The sequence below is a fragment of the Nannospalax galili genome, unplaced genomic scaffold, assembly GCF_000622305.1.
Source record: "Nannospalax galili isolate Female #2095 unplaced genomic scaffold, S.galili_v1.0 scaffold538, whole genome shotgun sequence".
Lineage (NCBI taxonomy): Eukaryota > Metazoa > Chordata > Mammalia > Rodentia > Spalacidae > Nannospalax > Nannospalax galili.
In genome coordinates this window covers 3593555-3617364 of record NW_008343842.1, presented here as the reverse complement: position 1 = coordinate 3617364, position 23810 = coordinate 3593555, and the positions used below count along the sequence as shown (strand labels likewise).

At 51.0% G+C, this 23810-nt stretch overlaps 1 protein-coding gene across 3 annotated transcripts in view; it reads left to right on the top strand.

Moving 5' to 3' along the window:
• The window catches only part of Ppard (peroxisome proliferator activated receptor delta), a 93705-nt gene extending 79548 nt beyond the window's left edge, over positions 1–14157 (top strand). For all 3 annotated transcript variants that reach the window (XM_008840105.3, XM_008840104.3, XM_017799880.2), the window contains 5 exons: positions 8052–8206; positions 9284–9422; positions 11076–11278; positions 11451–11901; positions 12694–14157. In XM_008840105.3, coding sequence (XP_008838327.1) covers positions 8052–8206; positions 9284–9422; positions 11076–11278; positions 11451–11901; positions 12694–12941 — 1196 coding nt within the window. In that variant the 3' untranslated portion in view covers positions 12942–14157. The remainder of the gene's footprint in view (positions 1–8051; positions 8207–9283; positions 9423–11075; positions 11279–11450; positions 11902–12693) is intronic.
• The last annotated feature ends 9653 nt before the right edge of the window (positions 14158–23810 follow it).

The window sequence follows — 23810 nt, the reverse complement described above, 5'->3', positions numbered from 1 at the left end:
TCAGGAGGCAGAGGCAGGTGGATCTCTGTGAGTTCAAGGCCAGCCTGCTCTACATAGTGAGTTCCAGGACAGCTGGGGCTACAGGGAGACCCTGTCTCAAAAAGACAAAAATAAATAAAATGAAATAAGTTGTTGGTTTGTTTTAAAAGATGAGGTTGGGGCCAGTGAGATGGCTCAGTGGGTAAAGGTGCTTGTCACACAAGTCTAGTAACCCGAGTTCACTCCCTGGAACCTAAGGAAAGTGGAAGGAAAGAACGGACTTTCGTAGGGTGTCCTCAGACCTCCACACATGTGCGTCTTAGCAGCACACACAGATCACACACACAAATAATAAATAATAAAACAAAATTTTTAAGGGTAAGGCAAAGCCAAGGGTGGTGTCACACACCTCTGATCACAGCACTTGGGAGGCAGAGGCAGGAGGAGTGCAAGCTCCAGACTACTTGGGTTACATAGAAGACTATTTCAACAAAAAGCCCCAAAACCTTATTTACCATAGAACGTGCTAGGCGGTGCAAAGCAAAGGCCTGAAGGAGCTGACTCAGGGTCCTAAATTGGGGGGGTAGTCAGTAAGATAATACCTGCCTGACTCCTGAGTCTTCTCAAAGACTTGTGTTTAACTTTCATAGTTTAAGAAGCCATTGTAATGCTTTTCATTCCAAAGTTAAAATAAGTTAACCAGGCATGGTGGTGCACACCTTTAACCTTACACCTTGATCTCTTGAGATCAAAGCCAGCCTGGTCTACATAACAAGTTCCAAGCTAGCCAGGGCTATAAAAAATAAGGCTGGAAGCCAGGCTTGGCTTTTAATCCTACCTGGGAGGCAGAGGTGGATCTATGTGAGATCAAGGTCAGCCTGGACTACATGGGGAGTTCCAGGCCAGCTGAGGCTACAGGGAGACTCTGTCTCAAAACAAACAAACAAAAAAATTTTTAACTTTTTTTTTTTTTGATGTGTATATGTGTATTGCCTGCATGTAGGTAAGTGCACCCGTGCTGTACAATGCCCGTGGAGGCCAGAAGAGGCTGTCGGATCCCCTGGAACTGGAGTTACCAACAGTTCTTAGCTGCCATGTGGGTGCTGGGATTTGAACCCAGGTCTTCTGCAACAACAACCAGTGTTCTTAACACCTGAGTCATCTCTCCAGCCCCAAAACAAAATTTTTAAAAATACTTGTTTTCATTTTATGTGTATGAGTGTATTGCCTGCATGTATGTAAGTGCACCCATGTCATGCAATGCACTTGGAGGTCAGAAGAGGGCGTTGGATCCCCTGGAACTGGAGTTATAGACAGTTGTCAGCTGCCATGTGGGTACTGGGAATCGAACTCAGGTCTTCTGCAAGAGCAGCCAGTGCTCTTAACCCTGAGCCATCTATCCAGCCTCCAATTTTTTTTTTTTTTAAATAAAGTTAGTGCTGAAAAGATGGCTCCCTGTTTAAGAGCACACACTGTTCTTGCCAAATTTGGTTCCCAGCACCACATCCAGTGGTTCACAACCACACTAGCTCCAGGGGATCCAAAACCCTTTTTAGGCCTCCTCAGGTACCTGCACACATGTGCATATAACCACACACATACATGTAATTAAAAATAAAATAAGCTTTTAATAGTAATAAAATAAGTTATCATTCTAGAAAGGGGACTGGGATCAGGGGTCAGGAGTTGCATTGAGGCGACCTGAATCAGAGCGGGGACCCGAACCAGAGCGGGGACCCAAGGCTGCGGGGGCACACTTGCCCACTACAACTCCTGCTGGTCCCCTACCCCATGCCCCATGATTCTGTAACTTTTACCCCTGGGTACCTTCAGGGACCCTTAAGGAACCGTGACATAATAGGGACGTTGCTCGGCTGTTTCCCCTCTGACATCCACTGGAGGTGCTAATCCTACACTTCCCTGCTCCGAGTTCAGTACCTGCCACCACCCTGCCCCTGTGCGTCAGGCCTGACGCCAGCACATGGCAATAAGGAAACAGGCTGCCAGTTCACATTCCCAGGGCCCCCATCAGGCGGGTGACCCCAGAGCCGAGGCTCACATCCTACCCACTCCCACCTTGTCCCCTCCCGCTTAGATGATGTCCACAGAGGCCCGAGGAAGAGGTAGAGAAGACTTTCCTCTTGCCTTGGCACTTTCTGTCCTTAGCAGAGCCAGGCACCGAGCCAGAGCTGGCCACACAGCGGTGGACAGGGCTGAACGCTGCCCCAAGAAGTGCACAGTTCAGGCAAACAGGGCCTCAAACAAGGAACCATGTGGTAGCCCAGCCTCAGGGCCCCATAGAACTTCCTCTGACTGGGAGCTATGGGGTCCCTGTTTGCCTGTGGGCTCTGCCAGCACAGTAAGAGGACCAGGTTGTCCCTTTCCTCCCTCATGCACATGACAACAGCATGCCTCCAGCCCTCTGCCATGTGTGGGAATAAGGCCAATAGCATCTGTTTGCTGAGTTTGTAGTTACAGATAGGGAAACTGATACTTCACCCTGGGTGCCAGGGCCAGTGTTTATAGTGAGTTCAAATGGGGGAATGACCTCACTGTGTTGTTTGTCATAGTATTGTTTGGTGAGGAACTCATATGTGAGTCGAAGAGGTGCCGGGGGTAGGAGCTCCCAGCCAGTAGTTGTGTGCGTTTCTGTGCCAAGTCTCACGCTCCTACCCCATTAGAGTTTCCAAAAAAGCAGAACCAAAGGTGGGCAGGGCGGTGTGCGTGGACACAGACTTGTGTTTTAATAGTTCACTGAGGCGCGTGAGATGGCTCCACAGGTAAAGGCATTTGCCACTAAGCGTGATGACTTGAATTTGATCCCTGGGACGTACTTCTAGGTAGAAGGAGAGAGCCAACTCCTATAGGTTTTCCTCTGACCTTCCCTGGTAAACTGTGGCATGAGTACCCACACATAGACACATAGGCACATACACGTGTGCACACACACAAGGCTGAAGTAGATGAAGTTTTAAATGTTAATCACATCTTTAAAAATACCTTCTTGGAACTGGAGAGATGGCTCAGTGGTTAAGAGCACTGCTTGCTCTTGCAGAGGACCTGGGATTAATTCCCAGCACCCACGTGGCGGCTGACAACCCTCCCTAACTTCAGTTCTAGGGGGATCCTACACCCTCTCTGACCTCCTCAGGCATTGCAGGACATGGGTACACTTAAACACATGCAGGCAATACATTCATGCACATAAAAAATAAAAATAAATAAATACTTTCTTAGAGCCAGGTGTAGTGGTGCATTCCTTTAATCCCAGCACTCAGGAAGCAGAGGCAGGCAGATGTCTGTGAGTTCGAGGCCAGCCTGGTCTACATAGTGAGTTCCAGGCCAGCCGGGGCTAGTGGGAGATCCTGTTTCAAAAAGACAAAACAAAAAAAACAGAAACAAAGAAACCTTCATGGTATGATCTAGGTGGGTATCTGAACCAAACACTGAATGTCATGGATGACACATAAAGCTGTTACAGCCACCTGCCTTCCGGTATTCCCTAACCACTGAAGCCTCCGTTTCCTCTTCCGTAGTTGTAATGTAGGGGTACAAAGCCCAACTTGACGGGTTGTCTTGGGGTTTTACATGAAACAAATGGGTGTAAAGTGCCTGGTAGAGTTCCTGGCGCATACTAGGTGTACAGTAGAAGGCTCTGCTGGGACAAGCACACACTCTGCAGACAAGTCCCGCCCTAGCTCCTCTGCATGAGAGACACGTGACCTTGAGAAGAACTTTTAACCTCTTCAAGCCTTCCCTTCCACTGTGATAATGAGACAAGTATAACAGCTCTGATGTAAGCCAGCCATGGTGGTCCTCAGGAGTCAGGGGCAAGAGGAGCTCCATGAGTTCAAGACCAGCCTAGGCTACATAATTCACCCTAGACCCTGTCACAAACACAGTCAATCAAGAAGAACTTTAGGACACTCTGCTGTTAGGGAGCTGACAAATGCTCTTTCCCATCCCCTCCTGGTAGGCTCTTGGGCGATGTCTGGGAGTTCAGGTGGTCGGGTGGCAAGCATCAGGGCCCAGGCAGTAGGTGTATCAGGTGAGTAGGTGTAGCTCCTGAGAGCAACAGAGGGAAGCTGAGAGGAGAGAACTGCTAGCTTTCCATCACTGTGACAAAACACCTGACAACATTCGGTTTAAAGAGAGAAAGGTTTGGGGGTTTTTGTTTTTCATGTGTATGAATGTTTTGCCTGCATGCATATAAGTGCACCATGTGTGTGCACACCTGCAGAAACCAGAAGAAGATATCGAATTCCCTGAAACGAGTTAGAGACGGTTGTTCAAAGTCATATAGGTACTGGAAATTGTATTTAGGTCCTCTACAGGAGCAGCCAGTCCTCTTAACCACTGAGTTATCTCTCCAGCCCCCAAAGAGAAAGGTTTAATTTTGGCTCACAGTTTGGGAGCTTTCAGCCCATGGTCAGTCGGCCCTGCTGCATTTAGATCAATGGTGAATCTGTACATTGTGGCTAAGCACATCATGGAGAGAGCTGCCCACCTCCTGGTGGCTGGGAGAGAAAAGGAGGAGATGGGTGTCCCTGTATCTCCCTCAGGGGCTCACTTCCTAAAGATTCTGCCACCTCTCAGTAGCACCACAGCCTGAGGAATCAAGCCTTGAACATATGAGCCTTTGGGGAACATTCAGGATTCAAACTATAGCCAGGCATGTTGGCATATGCCTGTAATCCCAGCACTCAGGAGGCTGAGGCTGGAGGAGTTGGAGTCCAGGTCAGCTGGGGCTACGGAGTGCTTGCCTAGGGTGCAAAAAGTCCTGGCTTTAACCCCCAGCACCACATAAACAGTGTGGTGGCCACACCTGTAATCCCAGCACTTGGGAGACAGAGGAAGAAGTATCAGAACTCCAGGGACATGGGCTGCGGAGAGGATGACTGTCAAATGCCTGTTGTATAAGCATGAGGACCTGAGTTCAGATGACGTGAGGCCAGTGAGGTAACTCAGGGTAAAGGCAATTGCCAAGCTTGACCATCCGAGTTCCTCAGATCCTGAGGACCCACATGGTGGAAGTGGAGAACTGACTTACCCAAGTTGTCCTCTGATCTCCACACACATGAGCATCCCCTTCTCTGCAAAGTAAATAAATTAAAATGTAATAAAAATTCTAGAATTAGGGCCTGTAGAGATGACTCAGTGGTTAAGAGCATTGGCTACTCTTGCTAAGGATCCAAGTTCCATTCCCAGCACCCACACGGTGGCTAACAAACATCTGTAACTCCAATTCCAGGGGATCTGACACCCTCTTCTGGCCTCTCTATACACATACATTCAGGCAGGCAAAGCACTCATATACATAAAATAAAAATAAAATCTTGGACCAGATGTGGTGGCACAGGCCTTTAAATCCCAGCACTTGAGAGGCAGGTGGATCTCTGGAGATGAAGTCCAGCTTAGTCTACATAGCAAATTCTGGGCTAGCTGGGACTACAAGGAGACCCTGTCTCAAAAAAAAAAGAAATTTTAAAATGTTAGAATTAGCCGGGCGTGGTGGTGCACACCGTTAGTTCCAGCACTTGGGAGGCAGAGGCAGGTGGATCTTCGTGAGTTCCAGGTCAGCTGAGGCTACAGGGAGACCCTGTCTCAAAAATACCAAAAAAAAAAAAAAAAAAGCTCAGTGTGTTGGTACCCACTCATAACCCATATTCCAGTGATAGGGAAGACACATAATGTTGATCTCTGGCTTCGCACATAAACAAGTTCAAGTCCATTCTTAGTTACGTGGTGAGTTTAAGGCTAGCCTGGTCTATAAGAGAACCTGTCCAAAAAAAGTGAAGGCAATGGGGAAGGAAAAATAAAAAAAGATCCAAACAGAGGCAGGCACACTGCACACAGAATGCACACAGAAAGCCCAGCCTCTGCCTTCGTAGGCCTGAGGGCTCTAGGCTGGGCTCTCTGTGCAGAGCAAAGTCTCTTGGAATCTGAGCCACCCCCTTCATCAGTCCACCTCCCTGCCCCACCTCTGACGAGGAGGTCATGGAGGGGATGGGGGACCTTGACCTTCAGAGGCTGTAATGGCATCATGATACTTTTGGGTAGGATGTGATAGTGGTTTGAGGATAAACCCTTAATCCAAGTGGTCAGCCAGGAAGAAATGGAACTGTTATTTTTGGAAAGCCCCCTGGCCCTCCCAGTCACCATTTGTCTGCCCAGTACACATGCACTCACGTGATGCCTTCCCCTCGCACGCACTCTGTCCAGCCAGTCCCACCTGTCCTGCTTCTCTGGCCTTGTGTGCTAGTAACATGCAGCCTCTTGTTTTGCTAAATGGTCCTCAGCCAGACTGGCATTCCACCTACCCACCACTGGGGCCTGTTACTCTCTGACAGTAATTCCTCTGGACCCTCACAGTCCAGAGCTCTAGGTGGCCACAGGATTTGGACTACCTGCAGGGGTTCCCAAGGTCTTGACACCTCTGGGCCAGGGATCACAGCAAGACAGGAGAGGTGAAGGAAGATTGGAGCCTGTGTCAGGCCCCTCGGGACCCCACTTTCGGAGAGTGTGTGTGGGGAACTGTGTGGGAAATGCAGACTTGTGGTTTTCTGGTAAACACCATGCCACCCATGTGCCAGAGCCTTCTCTGAATTGACCCCTTGACCCTTCACCCTCATCTAAGACACTTCTGTTAAGTGCCTTCATTTTACTGAGGAACAAAAACTTGATGGGGGGGCGTGTTTTTTTTCTTCAAAGCTGGAGTTTAAGAAGAGATTTGAGGGGGTTGGAGAGATGGCTCAGCGGTTAAGAACACTGACTATCTTTGCAGAAGATCCAGGTTTGAATCCCAGCACCCACACAGCAGCTAACAACTGTCCCTACCTCTAGTTCCAGGGGATCCCACAGCCTCTTCTGTCCTCCACGCGCATTGCACGAAATGGGTGCACTTAACTACATGCAGGCAATACACACATACACATTAAAAAAAAAAAAGGCGAGAGAGATTTGAACATAGATTTAAGATCAAACATTGAAGGAGAAGGAGATGCTTAGGGAAGGGATGGATTTGGGGTCTGCTGGCTCCCCATGAGCCCAGAGCTGCTGCACCCTCCAGAGCACCCTGCCAGAGAAGACAAGAGGTCCACTCTCCCCAAATGGGGACCACAGGACAGTTGGAATGATAGCAGTTAGGTCCAGCCAGCCATTTTAGGAACTTGGGTCCCCTCCCCCTCAAACCTCACCAGCCATGAGAGCAGCCCACCATGGCCTCTCTGCTGCCTGAGCTCCTCTGCTGTGGTCAGAGTGGGGTCTTCAGAGCAGGGAGTCTGGGAAGAAGAGAAGGAAAGCGGGTTGTAATGAGACGAGAGGTCAATTGACCTGTGAGAAGCAGGCTGCAATCTGGGGGTGTTAATGTTAGTAATGTGGCTCCGGTCTCCCTCAGGTGTTCCTAATTGAGGACTTGATCCTGGTTTGGGGATTGGGCACCTGCCTCCAAAATGTCACCAAACAGTCGCAGGAGAGAGGAGAGACCTGGAGAAGGGCATGGCGGGTGGGGGACGGGCAGTGCCAGGGAGCCAGTGCAGCTCCCACACCTCTCTGAATCCCAGGGGAGCTTCAGAAGATTCAGATGGCTTCTGACTGAATCATGTGACAGCATGTCATCCCGAAGCCACAGTCACAGCCTCCCTCTCTCCTCAGCCCACACCTCTGTGCATTGAATAGAAAACAGGGAAGCTCATTACATTGCTTAAATCACCACAGCCGTGCGGGTCCAGCAAGGACTCTTGTGGGTGTGCTTTTGAGGCTCTTGAGCAATCCCCAGCATCATCCCTGGAGTCTATATGGACTAGAGTTCTTACTAGAGTTCTTGAGGTGGGGGGCTGGTTGCGCAGCAGTCTGCACCCCTGTAGTTTCCAAAAGACACATTCCACCCCACAGGGGGCCCTATGTACGGCTCTCAGCCAGGAGAGCTGCTTACCAAGGACCTCCTGAAGAGTCTGCTTGGCCCAGAGCCCAAAATGCCTGCAGCCACTCCCAGTCCTTGGTTGCAATTCTTGATGCCTGGCTCCCAGGCCTGGTGGGCAGTGTGCAACTACCCCTTTGTTGTGTGTCCACAGACCTCTCCCAGAGCTCCTCACCTCCCTCCCTGCTGGACCAGCTGCAGATGGGCTGTGATGGGGCCTCAGGCGGCAGCCTCAACATGGAGTGCCGGGTTTGCGGGGACAAGGCCTCAGGCTTCCACTATGGCGTCCATGCATGCGAAGGGTGCAAGGTATGGACTGTGGGGTGTGTGTGGACTGTGATCACATAGTAAATTGATCAACCGCAAGGGGTTGATCCCTGTCTTGGGGTGGGGCCCTGAAAAATACCCCCTGCAGAAACCTTGGGTCCTTCCAGGCCTGCTCTCTGGCCCTCCAGGAGCAAGGAAGGGTTTCCTTGCCAGGCTCATCCTGCTGGACACCTGCCTGATGACCCACCCACCCACTTGGTCTCTGTGGGGGGCCAGCACCCCCTGGGAACTGGGCTCCAGAGGCAGGCAGGACCTGGTGAGCCTTGGGCTGAGTATCTTTCTATTGAGGCTGGGGTCAGGTGCCTCAGGACTTAGAGCTTCTTCCTTGAGAAGAGAGTGGTTGTTTCTTCTAATGACATTCATAAGTTGTTTTATTAAGCCACCACCTGGGAGACTGGAGAGAGAGGGCTCAATGCTTAAGAGCACTTTCTGCTCTTACACAAGACCCAAGTTTGGTTCTCAGCACAACTGCCTGTGACTCCAGCTCCAGAGAAGCTGATTCCTTCTCCTGGTCTTCTTGGGCACTGACACTCACATGTGCGTGTGCACACACACAAACACACACACATAAAAATAAATATGCTGGGCGTGGTGGTGCATACCTTTAATCCCAGCATTCAGGACACAGAGGCATGTGCATCTTTGTGAGTTCAAGGCCAGCCTGGTCTACATAGTGAGTTTCAGGCCATCTGGGGCTACAGGGAGACCCTGTCTCAAAAAGACCAAAAGAAAAATATAAATAAATCTGTAGAAAAATTCCACGTTCTGGAGAGATGGCTCAGCGGTTAAGAGCACTGGCAGAGGACTCGGGTTTGGTTCCCAGCATCAACATGGCAGCTAAAAGTGTCCATAACTCCAGTTCCAGGGGGATCCAATGCCCTCTTCTGGTCGCCACAGGCATTGCACACATGGGTGCACTTATATACATGCAGACAGTGCACTCATACACATAAAATAAATTACTAAAAAGAGAAATCCCCCAACACTGCCAGATCTCAGCTCTTCTTAGGACCTTGCTAACTGGGCAGAACAAGCTCCTTATACCCTTTGATCCTGCAGGGTTTCTTCCGCCGGACAATCCGCATGAAGCTGGAGTATGAGAAGTGTGATCGAAGCTGCAAGATCCAGAAGAAGAACCGCAACAAGTGCCAGTACTGCCGCTTTCAGAAGTGCCTGGCACTGGGCATGTCACATAATGGTGAGAGCCAGCCCTGCACGGCACGGCACTGTGGCTGCATGCAGCCAACCCAGCATCTGAGGCCCCCAGTGCCACTAGAGGGTGTCAGGGCAGCAGTGCCTGGCACAGACAAGTGGTGGAAATGGCTGCTGACTGCTGATCTCAACCCAGGGTCTCAGAGCCTAACATTGCCACGTCCCCAGACTCCTCAGCATCTACACAGGTCCCAGGTCTGGGCAGTCACCACATCTTTGAACCTGTGGCTCACCTGCTGTGGCCCAGGAAGACTGAGCACAGTGCCCAACAGGAATGGGGTCTGCAACACCAGTCCCCACACTGCAGCATAACACGGCATGAAGACCACAGTGGAGGCCATGATCCCCTCAGCCCTTGGTTCTGCCCCAGGCTCTGGGTCTCTTGCAGACCCATGTCTTCAGACCTCTGGGCAGGATATTATAAAGCCTCTGGGTCAGACCTCCAGAGAACAGAGAAAAGCGTTTGTTTAAACTCTGTGGTGGCTAGCCTGCTGGACAGCGTGCACACACACACACGCACGCATGCATGCACCCCTCTGTGTATGCACCTGCTGCCTTACTTCTTCAAGGACAGCAGGATCTCAGCTCTCCATCTGTGGCTTCTCCTGGATAGTGGGTTCCAGTGGGTCTGAGGCTAATTCTTGCCCCTTTTCTACATCCTAATGTTGTCCCCTTAAGGGCGCATAAGAAGCCCTAGGATATTTGGGAGTTTTTTTGGTTTTTTGACACAGGGTCTCCCTGTAGCCCCAGCTGACCTGGAACCTGCTATATAGACCAGGCTGGCCTCAATCTCACAGAAATCTGCTTCTGGCGTACTGGAATTAAAGGCGTGCACCACCACATCCATAAGGAGCCCTAGGAAGTCTCAGGCAGATTGAACCTGTCCCTCATGCTTTCTCTGACAGAATCCAAGGCCTGCTTCATTATTACTGACTGTAATTGTGTGTGTCCATGTTGACGTGTGTGAAGGTGCATGTATGTGCACAGGTGTGCATGTGGAGGCCAGAGGACAGCCTTGGCTATTGTTCCTAAGGCAAAGTCTCTCACTGTCCTGGAGTTTGCTAATAAGCTAAGCTAGGGGCCAGTGTGCCCCAGACCTCCACCTGTCTCTGCCCCTCCACACCTATCTTTTTTTTTTTTTTTTTAACAAGTTCTGTGGGTTTGGAGTCAGGTCTAATGCTTGCAAGTCAGGTCTCATGCTTGCCATGACTCTGATTTTTGAATGCTTATTTGTGAATACTCTTAATTGTCCTGGTAAAGCTTTAGGGAGTGTCAGCCCCATTTCCTGACATGAAGGTAAAGTGGCTCCTGCAGAGTCACAGAGTTGGAGGGAGCTGGAGCCCAGGTACAGGCCTTGTCATCATAGGCTTTCTTCCTTGCAGCCAGACCCCCAGCCCCAGTTTGCACAGGTTCTCTGTGAGTGAGGACCCTGTATGCTAAGCACAGCAAGGGCGACAGGATCCCTGTCTTGGGGCTCAGGCTTGCGGGAGCCAACTCAGCATTGCATCCTTGCTGACTGGGGCCTCTGAGGGTCTTGGGCTCCCAAAGGACAACTCCTTTACCTGCAGTGCCTCAGAGAAACAGGGAGGAGAGAGATGCTAGCCCGGCTCCTCCGTGACTGTCCCCCACCCCTGTGCAGCCATCCGCTTCGGTCGGATGCCAGAGGCTGAGAAGAGGAAGCTGGTCGCGGGGCTGACAGCCAATGAGGGGTACCAGCACAACCCCCAGCTGGCTGACCTGAAGGCCTTCTCTAAGCACATCTACAACGCCTACCTGAAAAACTTCAACATGACCAAAAAGAAGGCTCGCAGCATCCTCACCGGCAAGTCCAGCCACACAGCGGTGAGTGTCACTGGCCAGCCCAGGCTCCGGGCTGTGCTGCCTCCAGCCTGCCACCCGGGAGAACCAGCTTCCTCCCTCCCCTAACTTCAGGTCCAGGTGGGGTGTGGGGGACACAAAGATGGGGATTTCCCCCCAGCCCCAAGGCCTGGCCTCTGACGGGCCTGGTTTTCAGCCCTTTGTGATTCACGACATCGAGACCCTGTGGCAGGCGGAGAAGGGCCTGGTGTGGAAGCAGCTGGTGAATGGACTGCCGCCCTACAAGGAGATCAGCCTACATGTGTTCTACCGCTGCCAGTGTACCACGGTGGAGACCGTGCGTGAGCTCACCGAGTTTGCCAAGAGCATCCCCAACTTCAGCAGCCTCTTCCTCAATGACCAGGTGACCCTCCTCAAGTATGGTGTGCACGAGGCCATCTTTGCCATGCTGGCCTCCATTGTCAACAAAGATGGGCTGCTGGTGGCCAATGGCAGTGGCTTCGTCACCCATGAATTCCTGCGCAGCCTCCGCAAGCCCTTCAGTGACATCATTGAGCCCAAGTTTGAGTTCGCTGTCAAGTTCAACGCGCTGGAACTTGATGACAGTGACCTGGCACTCTTCATCGCAGCCATCATTCTGTGTGGAGGTGAGGGGGTAAGGCCCTCACTGCAGGGCACCAAGCTCGAGCTTAGCACCGTGGTGCTGACCACACATGCAGGATCAGCGGAATCTTGCTAAGAGATGTAGATGTAGAGAGAACTGAACATGAACATGCTGAGAATGTAGCTCAGGAGAATGTAGCTCAGTGGTGCTGAGAATGTAGCTCAGTGGTAGAGCACACATCTAACACACAGGAGGCCCTGGGTTCAATTCCCAGCACGGGGCGGGGGGGGGGGGGGGAAAGAAGGAAAGAAGGAATCTACCTGGGCGTGGTGGCGCATGCCTTTGATCCCAGCACTTGGGAGGCAGAGGCAGGTGAATCTCTGGGAGTTCAAGGCCAGCTGGTCTCCACAGTGAGTTCCAGGACAGTTGGGGCTACAGGGAGACCCTGTCTCAAAAAGACCAAATAAAAAAAAGAAATCTAAGAAATAGGTTGTTTTTTGTACCCCTTGCAATTTTCAAATTCATCATAATACAGGAGTAAACCTGTTTACCCACAGGAACATGGAGCTTAATTCATGCCAAGGTCATCCTAGATTAGAACACATTTGGTCCTCACAGAAACCCAGGTTGAGGACACTGGAGCCTGGAGCCTCCGATAGAGACATTATCCTGCCCAAGCCAGGCACAAACAATTGGCCAGAAACGGGGTGGGCAGAAAGCAGGGCAGTCTACGACACGGCAGGGTGTGAGTTTGTCTTGGACAAGGAGACCCCTGGGTGGGGTAGGGAGCTCTTCTGCCCCCTTGGCACCTCACACATGCCCTGTGTCCCCACAGATCGGCCAGGCCTCATGAATGTGCCACAAGTGGAAGCTATTCAGGACACCATCCTGCGTGCTCTGGAGTTCCACCTGCAGGTCAACCACCCTGACAGCCAGTACCTCTTCCCCAAGCTGCTGCAGAAGATGGCCGATCTGCGGCAGCTGGTCACTGAGCACGCCCAGATGATGCAGTGGCTAAAGAAGACTGAGAGCGAGACCTTGCTGCACCCTCTGCTCCAGGAGATCTATAAGGACATGTACTGAGGCCGAGGTCCAGCCCAAGCTGCTGGTGCCCAGTCACACTCCCAGACATGAGGCCCAGGCTCCTGCCCCTTCTCCTTCCCCCCATTGCTCCCCAGCTCCCCCATTTCTTACTGTTCGCCTCTCATGGTCCCCACCTTCCGGGCATCCCTAGTCTTCTGCCTTGCCTTCTGTGGAGTCCTCTTCCTGCCCCACATGTCTCCATGTCTGTCCCCCTCATTGGTACTCTTCACCAGCAGCCCAGAACAGGACCTCTGCCTTGACCACCTTCCTGGGAGCATGGGGCCTAGGCAGCCCTAGCCCTAGCCCTGCCCAGCCACTGCCTCGCTTCTGTACCCCTCTGCAAACACTTGAGCCATCCAAAGAAACACTACACTCCCGGCACAGCTTTCCAGAAAGCTTGGCCTGGACCCACTGCAGTCCTAGTCTGTGGTCATGGTCACAGGGTTCCTCCTGCAGAGAACAGTGGCCAGGGGGCCTGGGCTGAGAGCCACATGCCTCTCCTAGTCTGTCTCCCCAGCCCCTAGGCCATTGTCACTCTTAGCCCCTCTCCTGGCCCTGGGGCCACCCAGTGCATGGAGGGAGGTGGGGTTTCCTCCATATGGGGCACCCTTCCCTCACTGAAGAGGAGGGATGGCCCAAGGGAGCAGCACTCTTCCTCCAATGCCAGGGTGAAAGACCAGGAAAGGCTTGAGGCAGACCCTCCATCAGCATCACAGCAGGCCCCACCCTGCAGCAGCATCCACACTGGCAGAACCAGTTCCAGGAGCTGGGCTGCAGCTACTTTCCTCCAGCCAGGAGACTGGCACGCTCACCCCCAGAGATGCTGCCTCAGTGCAACCAAGGCACTGACCCACCTCATCATCACTGCAGGGCCCTTGCCCTGCCCTGCCCACTCCCAGGGCTGGGGTATGGGAGGCAGGTGTGACCCTGTTCCCAGGGGTGGTGGTCCCTGAGCATCCAGTGCAGGCTCTGAGGGATCATCAGATCCGTGCTCCCCTACATACATGCCTCCCAGCAGCTCTCTGCCCTTCCCTATTTTCAGCCTGCCTGGTCACTGAGCTCCCAGCTGCACAGTTTAAAGTGGGATGGAACTTGCTGGATGCACCCACCCTTTGCCCTGCCCCCTTCATGCTCTTAAGTGGAGGTGGGTTCTCCTGAGACCAAGGTTGGAGCCCAGCAGAGCAGGAGGCTGACCCTGCCCAGGCCTGCAGGGAGCGACCAGCCAGGGTGTTAGAGAAAAGAGGTGGGAGGGCTGGGCCTTTAAGCCCTGACATCCTGGATCTTGCCTGATCCTTCTTCCCCAGGGGCCTTAACTGTCAGACCGCAGCACTGGGAGGAAGTGGCTTGGAGAAGGGACCAGCTCTGTGTCTGCTCCTGCCAATTCAGTGGCCTTCTGTTGCCAGATCATCCCCTGCCAGCAACCCACCCCCTACCCCCCGCTTCCCCATACCCCAGCTGACCAGATCTTGGGGTGTTTCCTGTGGGACCCAGGCTGTGAATGGAACTGCATTCCCTGAACCACCCTGTCCCCGTTCCCACACAGGTCTGATGCTGAAGGAGCAGCTCCTCAGTGTCTGAAGTCTCCAAAATTGAAATGTATATTTTTGCTAGGAGCCCCAGCTTCCTGTGTTTTTAATATAAATAGTGTATACAAACTGACAGAACTTTAAATAAATGGAAATTAAGTATTTAAAAACGGGCTTGAAGCCGAGTTCCTCATGCTATTCCAAGGTCTAAGGGGCCCCTCCTCCCCCTCCATATCCAGGGCTGGAAGCATGTAGGACAAAGGAGGCTCCAGGTGCTGGCCAGGGTGCATCTGTTCTGGCAGTTGGTGCTGCTGGTCCTCACTCTTGCTGTGATCGCCCATCAGTCCAGAGAGGTGGGGAGGACAAGAGGTCATTGTTGGGTCTGAGGGTAAAATACTCAGCATGCTCAGAAGGGGCACTGGCTGGGGGTTCCTGGGGGAGGCTACAAGGCCTGGGGCTTGAGAACTCAATCCAGTTGACCTCTGCACCCCAAGCAGGGCTTCCCTCCCCTTCACTTCCAATGGAGCCATCTTCATGGGGCCAGTGAGTTCACATGTGGAGGGCAGAGGACAACTTGTAGGACTTGGTTCCCTGGAACCTGCTATAGCCTCAAACCCACAGTTGCCTGCCTGCCCGTGCTTCCCCAGTGCTGGGAATAAAGGTATCAACATGCCTGAACACATTTTTGGTGTGGGTGTATTAGAATACAGAAATTTTGTGGGGGGCTAGTAAGGAAGGGTACAGATACAGGAGATCTAAATATGATCAAAATACATTGTATGAGCCGGGCGTGGTGGCACACGTCTTTAATCCCAGCACTCGGGAGGCAGAGGCAGGTGGATCTCTGTGAGTTGAAGGCCAGCCTGGTCTACATAGTGAGCTCCAGGACAGTTAGGGCTACAGAGAGACCCTGTCTCAAAAAGACAAAAAAAAAAAGTGTATATATGTGTATATATATAATGAAAATTGCAGAAATAGCCAGGTGTGGGGAGCATGCGATCTCTGTCTCTGGCCTTGGTGAAGACCTAACATTGCAAGCTACTCAAAATAGAAGACTTAATCTAATCACTAGCCTGGCATGGTGGTACACGCCTTTAGTCCCAGCACTTGGGAGGCAGAGGCAGGCAGATCTGTGAGTTCAAGGCCAGCCTAGTCTACAAAGCCGGATGGGGCCACCCTGTTTCAAATAAAAAAAAAGTACTTACTGCTCTTCCAGAGGACCCCGATTCAGTTTCCAGCATCCACATGGTGGCTAACAACCATCCACAATTCCAGTTCCAGGGAATCCAATGCCCTCTTCTGACCTCCACAGGCATTGAATACATGGGTGCACTTACATCCATACATACAAGAAAAACACTCATAAAACCCAAGTGAGTTCCTATTCACACTGCCTTTCCTTTGCACACTTACCTTCGGCACAAGTCAAAGAGAATGAGCAGTTTACTGGAGCTGGGCAGGAGCTGAGGGGGTCCTAGAGATGGCCAGAGCTAGAAGGCCACTTAGAGGCCATGGCTTTTCCCAGCCTGCCTATTTGTTCAGCACATAGAAGATGCCCAGGCCAAGGGCCAGAAAATACCTTGTCCAAGGTCACATCAGGTCTCCTTTGGTTCTTCCCTAGCTGGAAGGTCACGTTGAGCTGCACGTGCCAAGCATCCTTCAGCCATGACCTCACTGCATCCTCTCCACCACTCTATCAGGTAACAGGTTCCTCGGTTGCAAACAACTTACACAACAGATTGTTTACCTCAGAGATGGAGAAAAGTCCCTAGCCAGCTCCCAGAGCCTCCAGGCAGCCCAGGTGCCCCATGGGGGTGGCTCATCAGGGGACCAGTGTCCCTGTACTTGGCTAGACTGATTGGGATCTCCCCAGGGAAGGAGGACATCTCAAAACCAACATGCCATCATGTAGGGGGCCACTGCTATTCTTAGATTCTATTCTGAGGATGGACTTGCTGAGATAGGGAATCTGGCCCCAGCCCAAGCTGGCCATCGGAGCAGGGGGATTCTGGCAAGGGTTGACCTGCCCTCCTTTACCTTCTCCTGCTTCTGTTTGTTGGGGTTCAGGGGATGCTGGCATTGGAGGTGCAGCACTTTGAGGTTCTCAAAGCCCACAGTGACATGACTTCTCTGTAATTCCCACACTAGGGTTGCTAACACTGTCATCTAAACAGGCCTTATGGGAGGGAACCTGGGCACATGCTCAGGGTCACTCACCAGTCAGCCTCAGATGGAGACCCTTTGGCTCTAATTTACCTCAGAGAAAGAGAGGCTCTCACTGGCAGATTGGCTACCTCAGACAAGCCCCTCCTGGCCACCTCTCATGGTGGCCTATGCTGGGACAGCAATACTATTATATTGTGTACCAGGATAGCAAGCTGACTTGGTGTAGAAACACAGGCCACAGGGACCTGGATGGGAAGCAAGGTCACCCCAGGGCTTTCCAGACCTCCTCAGCATGGGGCCTACACTCACCCCAGCCTGTGCTCATCACAGCTCCCGATGTGCAGGTCTCCAGCAGCTCTGGGGTGGAGAGGGTTTCCCTCTGACCTCAGCTATGTATCTCTTCAGATAGCACAGGTCACTTCTCAGATCCTCAAAGCTCACTCCCAGGTCACCCTTCTTTCTCAAACCCTTACAGTCCTCCAGTATTTGCCCAAAGACCCACTGGGCACAGTGCTGCATGCTATTAGTCCCAGCAGAGGAAGACAGAGCTCTCTGAGTTCAAGGCCAGTCTGGTCTAGATAGAGAGTTCCAGGCTAGACAGAGATACCTAGTGAGGTCTTGTGTAGAAACCAAACCCCAAAGGCCATCTAACCCACCCACATTCTTGGAGTCTGGCCTGGACACCAGGAGCCCCTGCTTTACCCACAGACCTGGCTGAGGCTCCTCCCCTCTCCCAGTGGCCCCGCCAGGGTAGATGGGCTAAAAGATCCTCCTGCTTCTCACCATGGGCTGCAGCTGGGTGGACACTGTAGAACCTGGGGTCAACAGCTGTGGTAGGGAGAGTGGCCCCAGTCCCCGGCAGCCACACAAATAGGGGGTGTGAGTCTCAGGGAAACATCGGAAAGGGAAAATTCTTTGGGGTTCAGTGTAGCTATTGAAAGCCAAGTCTCTAAAGATTTGGAGTTGCACCTGAGAAGAGGGGAAGGCATATGCCAAGACCATCCACAGGGCTAGCTTAGGGTTGCCTTCTCTGCCATCCAACAGAGGCTTCACTGCCCAGGAACACCAAACAAACCCACCAGGATGAGATCTGTTCTCCCGTCACCTTTGTGAGCACACTTATATTTGCATGGAACGTGGTAGGTTGGACATCACACCAGCAGACAGTTACTCTTTTGGTGGTACCAGCCCTGTATCAGGGCCTTTACTGGCTCCCTGGGACTTCTATCCGACATTCACACGTTGCACAAATTCACTTGCCGACAGCTGGAAGCCATCCATTCTCCCAGAAGTGAAGTTAGGTCAAGGAGCTTGAGGTCTTAATGTGAAGTGGGTTTTTTCTAGGCTGTAAAGAAAGGCAGACAGGCGTGAGAGGCCAAAATCAAAGGATGTTTATTAAGAGTTCTGGCGGTTCCTTCCAGAGCAGGGCCAGGAAGGTGGCAGCCTACACTAAGTTTGGGCTCTCAAATCCAGGAGCTCCTTTGGCAGGCTCTCCCGGCCCTGAGAGGCCAGGCTGGGATCCTTACTCCTCAGGATCCCTCTGTGCCAGGCCCTCCTTGGTACCTCCTGCCATCTTCCCAGGTTTAGACCACCTGTGACCACTGACCTCTCCATCGCCACCTGTAGCTTAAGATCTGGAGGTGAGGATTTAGCTCAGTAGTGGAGTGCTTGCCTAGCAAGCTCAAGGTCCTGGGTTCAGTCCCCAGCTCTGAGGAGGGAAGGAATTTGACTCAACTCTTCACAGATTCAGCAACAGTCTTCTCCCGCTGCCTGTCAATCCCATCAACAAGAATTAGTGAACTGACTCGGGACACCTGGGTTACAATCCCAGCTCTGCTCTGAACCTTGGGATTGGTTTTGTATTTGGGGGGGAGGGTTCTTTGATTTGTTTGTGTTATTTTAGTTTGGGTTTTTTTTTCAATATTTTATTTTTATTTTATGTGTATGAGTGTTTGGCCTGCATATATGTTAAGTGCACCTGTGCATGCAATGCCTGAGGAGGCCAGATGAGGGTGTCAAAATCCCCTAGACCTGAAGTTATGGATGGTTGTTAGCTACTGTGTAGATGCTTGGAACAAAATCTGGGTCTTCTGCAAGAACAGCCAGTGCTCTTAACCACTGAGTCATCGCTCAAGCCCCTATTTTGTTTTTTAAGACATAGTCTGAGCCCAGTGTGGTAGCGTACACTTTTAATCTCAGCACTCGGGAGGTGGATCTCTGTGAGTTCAAGGCCAGCCTGGTCTCCATAGTGAGTTCCAGGGCAGCTGGGGCTACAGGGAGACCCTGTCTCAAAAGACAAAAAAAAAAAAAAAAAAAAAAAAAAAAAAAAGACATAGTCTGGCAAACCCAGACTATGGACTAGGTATTTTTTAAAGAGACTTTAGGTCACTAAATCAAAGACACTCCATTTCTGAATCTCTTTTCTGAGGCTGGGCTGTGAGGGATATACACTCAAAGACACCAGCTTGCCTCACACTTCTGAGGAGCATCTCTGTGCTTCCAAGCCAGGCCAGAGAATGTTACAGGGCTTCGTAGCCATTGGGTGTTTGGCCACAAAGGATGTAGCTGATCACATCATGGGTGCACGTACATACATGCAGGCAATAAATTCATACATGTAAAATAAAATATTTAAAAAAATCTTTGTGTGCATATATATGTATATACAAGTGGTCAGAAGACAACTTGTGAGAGTCGGTTACCTCCTTCCATTATGTGGGTCCCAGGCATCAAACTGAGGTTGTCAGTCTTGGTGGCAAGCACCTCTACCCACTGAGAAAGAGGCCCTTTAGCAGTTACTCTCCACCCACTTTCTCCCAGCCACTGGGAGCCCATCATCTACTTTCTGTCTAGAAGGACCTATTCTGGAAACTTGAGATCAATGGGATCATGTTCCATCTGGTCTTTCATCCTTTTTATTTTATTTTTTATTTATTTTAGCATGCTGCATATGTTTGAGCTTCATACCTTTTTTTTTCCCCCCCTGGGGTCTTTTTTGAGACAGGATCTCCCTGTAGCCCCTGCTGGCCTGGAACTCAATATGTAAATCAGGCTGGTCTTGAACTCAGAGAGATCCCCTGCCTCTGCCTCATAGGTGCTGGGATTAAGGCGTGCACCACTACACCTGGCCTTCATACCTTTTTATAGAAAAAAAAAATGGGGCTGGAGGAATAGCTCAGTAGTTAAGAGCACTTGCTGTTCTATTCTGTTTAAGAGTTTCAATATGTAGCCCTGGCTGGCCTGGAATTCACTCTGTAGACCAGGCTGGTCTTGAACTCACAGAGATCCCCTGCCTCTGCCTCCCAAGTGTGAGTATGTACCATCACACCAGTTTCACTTGCTATTCTTGCAGAGAACCCAGGTTTAGTTTCCAGAACCCATATGATAGCTAACAACTGTCAATAACTCTAGCTCCGTACAATTTGACTCTCCTGGTCTCTGTTGGCATGTACATGGTATACTTACACATATGCAGACAAAAAAAACTCACATACATAAAATGTTTTAAAATATATTTTGCTATGGTTGGACATGGTAGCTCACACTTATAATTCCAGTACTCAGGGGCTGTGATAGAATGCTTTGAATTCGGTCAGCCTGGGCTATATAAGACCCTGTCTTGATCAACTTGGTTTTTTTGTTTTCTTTAAAGCTTTAGCACAATGCTACTAGAATCTAAAGAAAAATCCTCAGGGCAGGCAAGTTGGGAATCTAGGCAGCTGCCTTGAGGAGGAGAATGGAGGGAAAAGGAGAACAGCCACGAAAGAATGTGGATTTAGAGTCGGCATCGAGGTCAGACGTGTGGCAAACTAGCAGTCAAAGGCGGGGAGAAGGAAGCTTTAGAAAGAAAATAAAGTCAAAATGCTGGGGCAGCCCAAAGTGTTAGGGAAACCATGCGAAAAGGGGTCTGAAGAAAAGGAGAGGCATAGGGCTTTTCTGAATTCTTCAGAAAAGTGGGAAAGACTTCCAGAGACACACATGTCTGTGACCCAGATCCACAAGAATTGCCAGGGGTTTTTCTGTTTCGTTTTTTTGTTTGTTTGTTTTTGAGACAGGTCTCACCACGTAATCCTGGTTGGCCTGGAACTTGCTATGTAAACCAGGCTGGCCTTGAACTCACAGAAATCCTCCTGCCTCTGCCTCCTGAGTGCTAGGATTAAAGGATTGTGCCATCACAAAAGTATTTTATCTAGCCTAATACATATATATATATTCAAAATTATATACACAATATTATCAATTCAACATATAATCAGTATAAAATGTTTTAGAATCTTTGTGATAAGTGTATTTTATACTCAGAGCACCTATGAACTTGGACTAGCCTCATTTCAGGAGCCTTTGGGTAAAGGGTACCAGGCTGGATTGTGCACAGTAGTTAGGTGAAAGATTCATGACTGCCTGAGTCAGGGCCTGGGTCACCGTAGAACTTTGCATGAGTGAACAGACCACTTCCTGACACCTGATGGGAACAAGAGCCACTCCCAGGATTCTCAGGCTGAGTCAGACTTTGCCCAGGAACTTATTGCCCCACAGCAGAGCCTAGACCCGAGGGAAAAACAGAGAGTGGGGGTCAGGTGACAGAGGATGGCACACCAGACCTCTGAGATGCCTGGAGGCCTGAGGAGCTGAGGGGTGTTCTGTATCGCCCAGGCCTGTATTGGAAGGGTATCTGACCCCAGCTGTGGCCACAGGGGAAGGAGGATAGCTGAGATGTGGTAAGTGGCATCTATGTGGACAAAGTGTGGAATAAACCAGAGGCTGGGCGGGTTTTTGGCATCCTGCCCAACTGCACCCATGCCCACTGCCTCGGCTTCCTGAGCACCTGGCAGGAAAACAGCAGCATTGCCCCCTAGACATCCTCAGGTCAGTGTGGCACCAGGGCCAGCAGGGGAGGAGGGAAACCCAGAGAGGCATGGACAGAGCACTGGCCTGCCAGTCCCCGTCCATCCCTATCTCCAACCCACCCTGCCATATGTGTACATGTACCCAGTGCCACATGTGTACAGCTACACCACCCCCACAAATTCTGGGTGAGAAAGGGAGTCAAGAAGAAACAGTTTAGCAGGCAACCCAAAGGTCACAGCGGAAGAAGTGGAGAGGGAGAAGCAAGACCACCCTGGCTCCCAACCCAGGACCTTGGACCAGGGCTCAGAGAGGTCACCATGGGCTCCAAGCTGTGACCTGATTTTCAGGGAGGGGCTGGAAGGGCAGCAAAGGGGCAGGGCCAATTTCCTTCCTACTCTGGCTCCTGATAAATGCTAGCAACTGGTTTTCCCAGCACCATAACAGAACTGCTTGACTTTTACATTCATTATTTGTCTTTGTGGTGCTGGGGATCAAACTCAGAGCTGTACACGCTAGGCAGGTATTCCCACCAAGTTAGACCCACAGCCCTTTAAAAAACTTATATGTTTATGTGTATGAGTGTTTTGCCTGCATGTATATAAATGCACCACATATATGCAATTCCTGTGGAGGCCAGAAGGGTGTTGGATCCCCTGGAACTAGAGCTATGGGTGAGACACTATGTGGATGCTGGGAACTGAACCCAAGACCACTGCTAGAGTAGCCAGTGCTAATAGCTGAGCCATTTTTCCAGCCCCCCTTTTATTTTTATTATTACTTGGTCTTTTTGAGACAGGGCCTCCCTGTAGACCCAGCTAACCTGGAACTCGCTATGTAGACCAAGCAGGCCTTGAACTCAGAGCTCAGCCTGCCTCTGCTTCCTGAGTGCTGTGATTAAAGGCCTGCGTCACCATGCCCAGCAGTCCCCCTTTTAAAAAAAATATTTTTATTTGGCTGGGCACAGTAGTGCACACCTTTAATCCTAGAACTTGGGAGATAAGGCAGGCAGCTCTCTATGAGTTTGAGACCAGCCTGGTATATAGAGAGTCAAAACCTGAAGGTTCACTGCAAGTTTGAGACCAGCATGGGTCTCATAGCTGGCTCACAGAGGTCCATCTGCCTCTTCGCCTCCTTTCCTCACCCCCGCCCCCTTTTTTAAGGCCAGAAGGTAAAGAACTGTGAATCCCTGTGGTTTACTTAGATTGGGGGTTGGGTGGATGAGCACAGCCCTCAGCAATGGGAAGAGTTGCTGGAGACAAGTTTTCATTCAAAATCTATGATTCTGCTCAGGGCTTTAATCCCTGCACAGAAGGCAGAGGCAGCCTGAGCTAGGGAGTTCCAAGCCAGCTGGGGCTGCGTTTGACTGCAACTCCAAGGTCCTAATCCCATCTTCCTAGGGTTTATGACACCTCATCAAGGTACAGGAGGCTGGTTCTGTCTCTACCAGCAGCATCAGCTGCATCTGCAGACCTGGGCTTGCCTGGGGGTCAGTGGCTAAGGAAACCAAGCCAGGCTGGAGCTCCCAGGGAAGCCTTTGAGCTGTTGGAGGGAGAGCAGGGCCTCTTGGGAGGAGAAAATGAGAGGGCCACCGACAGACAAAGGGAGGATGTAGGTCACTGGTAGCCCAGTTGAAAGGTTCTGGAAGTTCAAGGTATGGTAGGAGTCTGGGGTGAGGAGAGGTTCGAATATCACACCCTGTGTGAGGTGGGGACTTTACTCTCACACTGAAGAAACTGAGGCACAGTCTATATGACTTCAGTGAGCAAGTGGGTGTGAAGTTGTAGGCATATGAGTTCAGATCTGAGACCAAGAGGGGAGGGAGGAAAAGAACAGAGGAGGAAGGGCAGGACCTGGGAGACCAAATGTCTGAGGGAAAGGAACACTTAAGATACCCTAGTGCTGTAGGGCTGGAGCTCAGTTAGTAGGAAGTTTACCTGGTATGCACAAGGCTCTAGGGTTCCATCTCTAGCACCCCTATAAACTCAGCGTGGTGACATATGTGTAATCCCAGAATTTGGGAAGTGGAGAATCAGAACTTCAATGTCATCCTTAGCTACATAGTGAGTTGGAGGCCAGCCTGGGCTACATAAGACCTTGTCTCAAAAAAAAAAAAAAAAATCAAACTGGGGCTGATGACATGGCTTAGCTGTTAAAAGTACTGGTTGCTCCTACAGATGATTTGGGTTCAGTTCCCAGCACCCACATCCATGGAGGCTCACAAGCACCTGTAACTCTAGTTCCAGGAGATCAGACCCCCACTTCTGGCCTCCACAGCCATCACATGCATGTAGTGTATTTGCATACATGCAGGCAAATCATACAATTTTTT